At 33.7% G+C, this 12,112-nt stretch overlaps 2 protein-coding genes across 2 annotated transcripts; both read right to left on the reverse strand.

Moving 5' to 3' along the window:
- Nucleotides 1–91: 91 nt before the first annotated feature.
- On the reverse strand, nucleotides 92–6,011 carry LOC125057769 (macrophage mannose receptor 1-like). Its single transcript, XM_047661638.1, has 7 exons — nucleotides 5,868–6,011; nucleotides 5,201–5,314; nucleotides 4,794–4,934; nucleotides 3,035–3,229; nucleotides 2,402–2,535; nucleotides 1,351–1,471; nucleotides 92–453 (listed from the first exon to the last, which is right to left on the reverse strand). The coding sequence occupies exons 1-7, from the start codon at nucleotides 5,917–5,919 to the stop codon at nucleotides 269–271; spliced, it is 942 nt and encodes a 313-aa protein (XP_047517594.1). The 5' UTR covers nucleotides 5,920–6,011; the 3' UTR covers nucleotides 92–268.
- A 687-nt stretch (nucleotides 6,012–6,698) lies between these two features.
- Nucleotides 6,699–11,842, reverse strand: LOC125057932. The gene is made up of 4 exons (XM_047661892.1): nucleotides 11,582–11,842; nucleotides 8,910–9,089; nucleotides 7,163–7,304; nucleotides 6,699–6,810 (listed from the first exon to the last, which is right to left on the reverse strand). The coding sequence occupies exons 1-4, from the start codon at nucleotides 11,762–11,764 to the stop codon at nucleotides 6,794–6,796; spliced, it is 522 nt and encodes a 173-aa protein (XP_047517848.1). The 5' UTR covers nucleotides 11,765–11,842; the 3' UTR covers nucleotides 6,699–6,793.
- Between the last annotated feature and the right edge of the window lie 270 nt (nucleotides 11,843–12,112).

Below are 12,112 nucleotides of genomic sequence, written 5' to 3' on the forward strand. Positions count from 1 at the left end.
TTCGTTAAATTGACTCGCAAATTCAACTAAAACTAGCTTAGCTCACATGGCTATTTTTGATGCTGTTGACAGTCGAAGAAAGCGAAATAGCTAAGTTTATATAACACGTTTATTTTATTTTACACCATTGAATTTTACAATGTTACAATCAAAAAGATTTTTCAATCCTCACTTGAAATTGTCACGCCAATAAATATGAATCCGAAATATCAGATTTTTTGTAGTTTCATTTATTAATCAGGTGACGGTGCAAATTCTTATCGATAATTTATTGGTCTTGTTCACACATAAGGCTTCCAGGGTCCTTCTCACAGATGAAGGCATATCGGTTCTCACACCACAGATCATCAAACATGCCATTCCTGTAGATAGATCCACAAAATTCTCCTGTGGTGGCATTATTGGGTTCTCCACCCGAGAACTTGCTGTAACCGGCTTCCTGGAGTGTGTCACCTAGAATGATAACACAACATTACAAGTGTTTCTTCACGTTAAATCTTCTTCTTTTATTATAAAAGTTTTTATATTTAAAGTAGAACAGTGTCGGTTAGAGCATGTGACTCGAACTCGAAAAAAAAATGTATTGTGACGAGGTCAACTATACATTTTTCTTACTATTTGTGTATTTGAATTTTCGCTCGTACGGTGAAGGAAAACATTGCGAGGAACCAATAACCATACCTTACAGCCAAAATTTACTGGCATAAAAAGATCAACTTGCTTATTTCGAAAAAAAAACAGATTCAGAGATCTGGGGCTAAGACCAAAGGTATCACTACATTTTTAAGGTAGATAAATTTTACTAATTCGTTTTATGAAAACGATTATCAATAAAGTAGTGTATAGACACTAGATATCTACTATGTATATAAAAATAAGTCGGGTTTTCCTTCCTGACGCTATAACTCCAGAACGCACGAACCGATTTCCACGGTTTTGCATTCGTTGGAAAGGTCTCGGGCTCTGTGAGGTTTATAGCAAAGAAAATTCAGGAAAAAATTCAACAGAAAAGCGGGATCACCAAACGAAATGTTACATAAAACGAAGCCATCTGGTGGCGAAACGGAGTTCGCCGAGTTTGCTAGTAATATATATAAATAATATTTTTATGGACTATGCTAAGATCATAAGTGAATTTTAAAAACTAGGAATAAGCGTGATATTTTTATCATGTTATTTAATATTTAATTAGCTTTTTTGTGACATTCGTAAATCAGAGAACAAATTTTAATCAATAAATACATGTATATGAGCGCTTATTTTTTAAAGTCTTCATAAATAAAACACTGATAAGCCAGGTTTATCAATACGAGGAATAATATATATTGTCTATAATATTTATACACTTACTATTGATTGTGAGCCACTCGCCGTGCTCTCCCCAGTCGTGGAAGCCGATGAAAGCTACGTCCTTCCAGAAATTACCCAGAATCTTACCTCCGGGGTACTTAGCGAATATTTCCTTTGCCACCTGGAAAAATACGTAAATTTATAAATAAAATATACATAGAAAAATGCAGCTAAATATCGAAACAGGTCTCCGATACGTAGGAATTTATATATGAAGGAATCTTGTATTGTAACAAAGCCAGTTCTGAAAAAATCCTATAAAACGTTTTATAATTTGGTCTAATTTATGGTATACAGTATATACAAATTTAATTTGTCTGAAATATGTTTCCCATTACAGTATACTGGTGCATACGATTTTGTTTTCGTGTTATACGACAGTCAAATAGGTCCCTGAAGTCCACAATAGTATAGCTTTCCACTGATAAAAATAATTTTCAAAAGACTATATCCTACAAAGTCAGAAAGCTCATAATATTCGGATAAAAGATTTTTTTAAATATTTTATAATTGAGATTTTTTGACAAAGGAGTTTAAATGCTAGTTCCAGAAATAAATTATCTATATATATATAAAAATGAAACCCGTTGTCTGTTGTCACGACATAACATGAAAACGGTTAGACCGATTTGTCTGATTTTTATTTATAATATACCTTGAAGTACGAAGATGGTTCTTACGGAGAAAAATTAAAATAACATTGAGTGAATCAGTCTAAAAACAACACTTTTCTATATTCCCATACAAAATATTCGTAATAATACTTAAAAGTGAATTTGAACTTTAATACCATAGCATAAAGTTCAAGTGTTAGTGGAGGGGTTCCGGGAAGGTAATTTTTTATTTTTTGACAATGTATTTGTTGTCTTATCAATTTTCTTTTTTTATCTTACTAGCTAGACCGGTGTCCCGAATAGCAGAATAAGTATTTTAAACAAATAAAGAATCGACTGTTAGGCGGTACGATGTTCGCCAGGCCAGCTAGTATATTTATAATTTTCATACTCAGTGTACCAGCGTAATTTTGTTAAACATTAAATTAAATAAGGACCTGAGCTTCAGTATCGCTGTTGATAATAGCCAGGTATCCTCCTTCTGCAGCGCAGGCCATGTAGGCTCTGGACCAGGTGCGTGGAACCGTGTGGAACTTGTAGCAGCTGCCTGTACGACTGTCAAATACGTACTCTGCAATTAACAAAAAATGCGTTAATTCTTAGTAAATAAGTATTCACGATGTTTAATTCAGTTATGTGGAATCGAGAACTCCTCCTAGCTGAACCTCAATTTTGTTTCGTTCGGAAACAAAATAATGTAGTACCAAAATTAAAAATGTATTCCTTATCCCTATACTTAATAGAACTGACTTCAAAAAAGGAGAGTTATTAGTTTGACCAATATATATTGTTGTAATTGGAATGTATTGCAAAACAATTAGAAATAGTAACGACTCCATTTCCAAAGAAAAATAAAACAAAATAAGCTTCCAAAACTTTATAGGTATATAATAAAATAATTCTTCAAAAGTAAAGTAAAAATGGAAGTTTCAAACATTTGATAAACAAAAAAAAAGAAAATATGGATCAACCCATTTCTGGTAAAACATTTTTGGTACATATATTGATTTTATAATTATTGCATAAATTTTGTTTAGTTTTAAGTAAATAATACATAAGAAACTACATACCAGGATCTGTCGTACCGCAACTGTTCATAACAAGTGAATTCGAAGTTTTCTTGTAGCAGAAATAGGGATATGTTTCCTCGCAGTTGACATCAGCGAATTCCCCATTCTCTGTCATGAGAAGACAGCTCTCTGCGTCTTTATAGTTGTCAGGCTCACCAACCGCCCAATTGTGGGGAATTTGGGAAAGAGGTACTCCTGAAAGCAAGTATTTTGTACTGAGAAATCCCTAGAGGACTGGTTTTTTTCTTAATGCTATCTATATATATCGGTTTTTATCCTTATTCCCCAAACTATGCCGTAGACATGACTCAGTATAAGAATAATATAATTCTGTCGTCTTTTTTTAAAAACACGTTAAATATTTGCTTGTAAGTTTAATTAGGTTGTTAAAACTTTTATTGGTTGATAAAATTACTACACTAATTACATCTTAATTCCGTGAATAATTGCGTACGGCTAACAATAAACAAAACTAATTAATTCGGCATACATTTGTTATTCTCATTAGCGAATTCACCTGAGCAATGCTACTTTGCCTATACGCGATTTCAGCTAACCGTTATGTTAATAGATTTAACTAACAGACTACCTGACTAAGATGTTCTTGAATATAATAGTGAAAAACTGATAGAGCGCCTCTCAACCCTGAGGTCGTTTGAATCACGTGAACCAATCTTCTGTTTCTTTTGTAAAAACTCGCTCGTTCAGTGAAGGAAAACATCGTGTAACCATAGACTTGCTAATAAAAAAATTATCACGAAACAGATACATAAATTACGCTGTGGAAAAGTGGAACTCCTTGCTCCTTTCAATCTAAGAGTTGAAAAGACAGACAACATGGGCTCTTTGCGGAGGTTAAATAGGACCTGAATCGAATCGGCCGCATCTCACTTAACGTAAAACCGATTTAGCTAAGCTTTTTTAGCTTTTTTAAAAAGAAGTGCAGCTTTAAATCAATACTAATATTATAGAGAGTTTATTTGTTATGTGTATTCAACGCAGTAATCTCAGGAACAAGTAGTTCAAATTAAATACAAATCATTTTAGTTTCACTATATTATTTTCAGATAGTAACGGAACACATTACGCGTTCTTTGTTTAAAGTTAAGCAAATATAACGATATCATAAACAGTATGTAATTTGAAAGTACACATTTATTACGCGAATTTTTTTCGAATGTAGAAGTGTAGGTGCGTTGCAAAAGTATTAATTGATATGCGAGTTAGTGATAATTAATTGTTGATAACGCTCTTATCATTGTAAAGGTCATGCTGATGATAGCCCATCCAGGAAATATCACTTTTTGAAGAGTAGCATCGGCTGTTATGCATGCTTATTCTTAGAAATGGACATAATCTTTTTTTCTAAGACTCTTAAGTCACATTTTTTAACACTAAGATAAAAGGATGTTTGTGACGGAGTGAGAGGGGGATACGGTAGTTTTTATAGTACACATAGATAGCTCTGAATAACCGGAAATAGGTGAAGTCGTCACGCCTTAATTTTCGTGTTCGATTCAGATCAGGGCGCAGATTTAATTTTTGTCGTGTGCTTCCGATGAATTATGAGGACCCGACCAAACGGTAAAACTGACAAAGTCATTCATACAACGCTAAACTTTGTAATGGAATTAACTATTAAGTTTGTTATTGAAGATATAGAACACATGTATTTTTTACTTGGGAACCCCCAAAAACTAACACATTGAAATTATTAAAATGAATAAACACTTAAGATAATACGTATATATATACTAACCTTCCACGGAGAAGAAGTCTCCTCTAGAGAATGTTGCATGAATGCCCAGAAATACCCCACACTTGAGCTTGGGAGTTACATCCATCATTGACATCATGGCCGTCTTCAGCTCATCATTTAGAGGTGATGCAATTTTCGTTCCTGAATTTAATACATGCTTATGGTATATTTATCGGAACATCTAAATTTCAGAATTAAAAAACATTCCTTTAGTTAGACACTTTACAACTAAATAAAAGTAATTGGTACAATTATTTAACATCCAAATTGTTCTCATCTCAAAACAATAACGAACATTTAAATCGACAAAGCTAAAACCAGGAAACCATAAATTCGAGTCGAAACCAAATTTTGTGATTATTTTGTATATTATTGAAGTTGGGTTAAAAATTGCTTTTAAAATATACCTTCAAGGTGACATCTTAGCCGAGCTTCCCTCCAATTCGCGGGGATCCTTTGCAGCTTTAGGTACCCTCCAGCTTTGGGAAAATATTTATAGTCGCATCGGAACCGCCTCGCATCTACGATCATAGTACCGAAATGGTGTTTTATTTATCATTTAAAGTGTCAATTGGAAGAGGATGATAACAACGTTTATTGGTAAAACTGCTGCGGTGGTTATGTATTACCTACTTTGAAAAATTTTACTAAAATTAAAACGGTATGGTTTCACCACCAAGATACGAAAGGGAATGCTGATGATATTTGCAGATGTACAAACCCTACGAACTTCTGTAGGAGTAGCTTAAAAGCATATATTTTTTTATCCAGTATGCTCTATGAACAATATTGTTGAATATTGTTGTCATACTTTCGAATCCTGGCTGTGCTGTACGCCCTCGTACGGTAGAGAAACCGACCCATTCTTTGGAACCAGAAACCTGAGGGCACGTGTCTGATCACCTACTCGTCTACTAGAAAAAACAAATGATAACGAAACAGATACAAAAAGCCTTGTTGTAGCTTCATTGGATTTTTTAAGCCATATAAAGGATACTTGAAGCAAAAGTTATATGATCAATGTTTTATGTTAGACACACTTTTGAGTTAATATTAAATAATATAAAAACTTACCGATCGATGCGATAACTGCCAGCAATAACGTGAGTACTATGCAACAGTACATTATGTTTTATGTTGCATCGCGGATGTAAACTTATATTTATGTACCTCTTTGGTACTTTTACAACGTACGACATATGTTGTCAACATGTGTGCGACAATATATATACGATATATGAATATAGGGTTGCAACCTCTTTAAATAATGGTGAAAACATAGCCAAGGAACCATTAAAGAATATAGTAACATCTTGAAGCGAATGTTACTTTGTCCAAAATTCCTTATATATTTATGAATATATTATGACTCTCGATTGTAAGATAAGATTGTAAGATTGGACAATTCACACCAATTGACCTAGTCCCATGCTAAGCTGGTGAAGCTTGTGTTATGGGTACTAGGCAATGGATAAACATACATATTATAGATAGATAGACATATAAATACATATTTAAACACCCAAGACCTAAGCACAACACCAAATGCTCATCACATCGATGTTTGTCTCAGCCGGGGATCGAACCCGGGACCCATGGATTCGCAGTCAGGGGTACTAACCACTAGACCAATGAGCCGTCAAAATTTTTAAATTAGATTTAGATTCAAAGAAAACTAGCTTTAGGTAAGAGAAATACAATTCCTTAGATGAAAGTAAATCATTTTTGCGAAAATACGTTTCCAAACAACCCAACTTTTTACACTCTACGGGCACTTCAATTGATATTTATAGTCGTACGATAAAATAAATTGTAGTTCGTGGATCGCATAGCTTAATATAAATTTTATTGCGAATAAACCGAAACAAGGGTTTTTCCTTATGATATGATAAATGAAACATCAAATTGTATCTCAAAATAGTTTATAAATTAAAAATAAACACATACAAAGAAAAACTTAAATATATAAAAAAAATACAGTAATTACAATTCCTTCACAACTAGGTTTTTGATTTTCCTGAAAAACAAAACTTAAAATTATTATAGGTATTGGAAAAGCTTAAAAATGTCATTGATTTTATATGAAAATCATATTTCATGATATTACACACTTAATAGATTTATGCTAAACAAAATTGCTAGTTGCTGTTCTACCAGACAAATTAAATCCAGACACGAGTTTTAACGCCAAATAATTTATGGAACTGTGTAGGGCGCATTTACAGCAAAAGAATCTTTGCCCATATTTCAGATTGTCCCAAAGCATTTAAAGGATTCAATACAGAAATGGGTCTAATAAGAGAGCTGTGGTTGCCATGAGAGAGAGTTCACAGTGACGCAGGACAAGTCAACTAAGTAATTGAAGTTACCCTTTTTATCCAAAGTCCTCACAAGATGTACTGCTGGATATTCCTTGCTAGTTTTAGTTGTATTCGAATGGTTAGATTTAAGTGACTCAAGACTTTTACGTGATGCCTTGCTGGTTGCTGTCGATGAATCATCTGGTTTAAACTGAAGACAAATAACTAGGATTTAATAATATTCTGATAGCTCTTCAACGCTAGAAGAATATTAAAAGATATTGTGAATATAACTGTTTTTATTACACTTCCTTAGACACCTTCAATTGGCAACAGTTGTGTTTGTGGTATGGAGCGCGACTCTTCATTTTCAAAAAAAGTCAAAAGTCAAAATCATTTATTCATATAGGTAACAAAATGTTCACTTATGAACGTCAAAAAAGAAATATACATGAAATGATTCTAATTTTACATTTACTGCCAGTTCTCAAACCAAGGACGTAGAACGGAAGAGATGAACTGGCAATAAACTCTTTTTAATCGCCAAGATTTTTGTTTTACACAACGTTTGTAAGGAGCTGCTACCATTACACCATGTTTCACATACATCTTAAGTAATAAATAATAATAAAATAAATTAACAACAAAGAATTGTCCTCTATCAGCAGGAGGCATGGTAACATAGGAGCACGCACTTATAGGCCGGGAGATAGTTACACAAAATAGTTAGTCATTTGTAGGACGGTTCCAAATGGCCGCCATACCGCCGTAAAATCAGCTATTTTTTAAAAATAATAAAACAAGTTTTACCGGATTGAAGTTATGTATTATTATTATATGTACAATTATTTTTCATAATTTTAAATTTAACCGACGTTTCGCGTGCTTTAGCGTGCGTGGTCACGGTGACTGAAAGTTAAATAATTAAAAATTCAATAATTAAAATTTAATAATTGTAAATACATAACTTCAATCCAGTAAAAAAATGTTTTATTATTAAATGTGTGAAAGTTAAGTCAATAAAAGACAATTTTTTTTGCCAAACGATTTGTACCAGCCTAAATTTTTTTTTCAACAATCCCGTATGATCCAGTATGATCATAAATAGAAGTCTGATAATGCCATGCCTGTAGGAGGCGGCAAAAAAAATTTTTTTTGCAGATTTTCGGCAGTATGGCAGCCATTTGGACGCGTCCGAAAAGTATGGCATGGTGATTTTCGAAAATGGCTGCACGACGAAGATTAACTGTGCAAAAATTAGCCTGGTACAAATGGCTGATTTTTTTAAATCATCGCTTTCGCGTCGATATGGCGGGCTGTAAGTCACACCGGAGTATGGCATATGGAGTATGGCATGACACTGCTGCCACTTATTTTTTTATGGACTATCGGAAAATACTAGATTTTTTTTGGAACAAATCGTTTAAAAGTCGTAAATAATCCGACGAGTTCGACTAACGCCCACGCGCTTGGGCCGCCGGTACCAGCGCTATGACCATCAAAATTCTTTTTTTAATTTCGTAATAAGACCCCTGTAGAACCGCTATACTGGTACAAATGACTAACTATTTTGTGTCACTATCTCCCGGCCTATTATGGTTTAGGCTCGTATGCAAAATTAACATTCAACAATTTAATGTTTATTCTGATAACGCAGTTTTTATCAACGAATAAATTAATGTTAATATGTTATTTGTTCCGTATTGTGTCTAATCTAATACTAACTCAAATCAATGATTCAGCGGGACTTTAAAACTTCAACAATATATTTCGATAAAGAAATAACTATTAGGTATTATCTATAACTTTTACTAACCGGTGGTTCCAAAAATTTCCCCAACTCTGGTGAGTGATCAACGAGGTTCCAGAACTTCTGAACTTTCTGCTGTACTTCGATTGAATCATCTTTTCCTGGTGTAAAGTAAATCGCTAGGTGCTGGGTCTTTAGTGGTTCACCACATGCTCGGCCCGTGTCGAGCTTATCCTCCGGCGCCACCTTCAAAAATGTCCCAAAAAAATATTACCTTTATCCAAACTAAATTTAATAAGGGGATTCTCTACTAAGCAAAGTTTGTACAGTTTTGTTTACTATTATGGTTTACAATATATTATTTTAATAAAATAAAATATATATAAATTAATAAAAAAGAAGGCCGGGAGGATTTAAGGATTATTCTACTAAAAAAACCTTTTAATTGCTTACAGACAGCGCAGAGTACTTTTTTTTTGGGCATATCGCAAATGATAAACAGGAAACTCAAATAACGCTTTATAAATAAAATTTAAATTAATAATTAAAAAAAACTGACCCCTAAGAGTGTTACGCAAATTCCAAAATTTATGTTAATTTAAACAAAAAAAGTGAAATGTTATCATAGCACAATAAGCAATCATCGTCAATCAAATACCCACAACATATTATAAATTGTTACTATAAATACAACTTACTTTTAATATCAAGTTATCATTCCCGTGTATACCGTATCTCTCTTTAATCGGCAGCGGACAATCTGTTTCCACTGGTTTCTGTCCAGCGCCTCCCTTATAACAATGTAGTTGTGGGGATGATGATACTTTCACTTAATCGGTCCATGTGGTTGGTAAACGATCTTTTGCCTTGCTACCAACCACGAGCAGTTTCTCCAAGTTCTAATCGCATCTGCGTATTGTATGGTTGAAATAATACGCTGTCGGCTCATGGGAGTCAGGTGAGTCCATATGCGAAGTTGGGTAAGGGTCGATGTATTGGTATTCCACGGTATTCTCAGCATTGGCATCCAGCACCACATCTCAAAGGCATCAATTTTCCAACCTTTCTCGTATATCGTATAATACACGTGTTATCATGAAATATGCATTTGCATGTACATTGTACAACTATACACAGAGACATTACAGAATTATTTAAAAACGATGTCGGTGAAAAATCTGATTGAAATAGTTTCGCGTGTAACCACCAATAGGCGGTTTATTTTACGTAGACGTAACTAATACATAATACCGGTAGTATTTGTTTAAGGTAATATATGTAATTATTATTACTTTTGTCATACGTAACTATTATATCATTAATAATATCAAATTTATTTCAGTGTTATTTTTGAAGGTACCCGTTTAGATAATTTGAAATAATATCTATGTAGCTAAGAATAGACTAACTTACAACTTGTCTACACTATATCTTAAGTTTCAGATGAACTAAGACTCTTTATAACATAAAAACCGTAAATTATTTGTATGCGCAGCCCATATATATCCATTATAATGGTATTGATAAATCGGTTATAAATTAAACGTAAGCTTGGTATCGGGAGATTAACGACTCCAACCGTTCGTCATTACGACAAGTGATTTACAACTGTTTAGCTGTACACATTGATGCTGTGACTATGCTAGATTTATGCACAAATCATACTTCGTTAAACGGAATAAAAGCTAGTGCATAAATCATTGCGTAAAAAAAGGGAATGTGGAATTTTCGCACTGAAAAGTGTTGAAAAGGAAATGAATGCTGAAATACTCGGAGATGTACCACACTAAAATAATTAAGTTTTAAAAATAAACAGCGATTGCTGTGATTGCTTTAAGAATCGATCACTTAAAAATGTTGTCCAAAGACTGGTTGGACTTAGCGGACATGTCGGAGCAACGGCGCTGGTCTAAATCTCATCAGTTTATAACTGTTAATATTTGTGGTTTATTCGATTTGCCAATATTACTAGATCTAAAAAGACTCTTTGATAATCTACCATTATTAATAATGTCGGAGCAATGGCGTTAGTATCAGCTGCCATTGTCATTATAATTTAATAACATCAAAGTCAAATTGGTTCAAAAACGTTAATAATAGTGGTTTGTTTGATTTGTCAATGTTGCTATATATATATAAATTAACGAGAGTTTGAGTTTGATTCGTCACGAAACTTTATCTCAATTTAGGGTTGCTATAAATCCAGGCACTGGTTGGCGCGGCCCTCAGTTCGATTGAACGGTCAAACCAAGTCTTAAGGACGTAAAAGTCGAAATTAAAAGGCTTCATCCCAACGAACAAGTTAATGCTCATGTCTTTAATAATTTATCTGCAGGTTCAGTTTTTCTTTAAATTCTCGTTATTGTGCCTAGTTCCACTTTGTATTTAATTTTTCTCTCAAATTGACCTCTTCTAACTCTCCTCACAGTTTTGCCAGAACTTTTCATTACGTTATCACTTATATTTCTTGCTTTGTTAAATCATATATTCATAGTTTTAAATATTCCATTACGTAACTGGCGAGAGCACTGGCGTAACCACGTTTTCCAATAATAATTCCAGTATGCGATCTAATTCACTTCAATATATGTATTGCTATATAGAATATTTATTGCTTCACGTTCATGCGATGATTCCGAAATATTTGTTTAATAATTTTACTTGGCAACACATTCTAGGCCCTAACCGAGCCGCCTCCGAGTCTGGAAGTACTACATATAATATGAAAATATACTAACATTGACATCAGCGTATAAGGTGCATCCATCTGACGATTGGGAGAGCGGCATGGGTTCCCAGCATTGACAGCAAAGACAGGACAGAACGAAAGTTACACAGTCAGTCACAGTTTGCATGCACCTATATACCACCATAAAACGATGGAATATTGGCTGAAAATTGTATGGAGTTAAACTGATCATGGATGAAACATTGTTTTTTACAAAGGTATATTTGACAAGTGCGATAGTTCGAAAGCGAATGGAGGTTGAGGTTTTATATTCAGTGAAATTAACCCATCCAAAACGTTGAAGAACAGAGGCGCGAAAATTTGGGGTGGACATCTCTTATCACTTAGGGGTTTGAAAGATAGATAGTAGCCGATTCTCAGAGTTACTGAATATTGGATAAAAAATTTCATAAGAATCGGTCGAGCCATTTCGGAGGAGTATAGGAACAAACATTGTGACACGAGAATTTTATATATTAGAAAGATAAACGTATTCACATTTTATACATTACAATCTCTAAGTAATACAAGTACTTTAGTG

This window comes from Pieris napi, chromosome 17 (genome assembly GCF_905475465.1).
Source record: "Pieris napi chromosome 17, ilPieNapi1.2, whole genome shotgun sequence".
In the NCBI taxonomy this organism is placed as follows: domain Eukaryota; kingdom Metazoa; phylum Arthropoda; class Insecta; order Lepidoptera; family Pieridae; genus Pieris; species Pieris napi.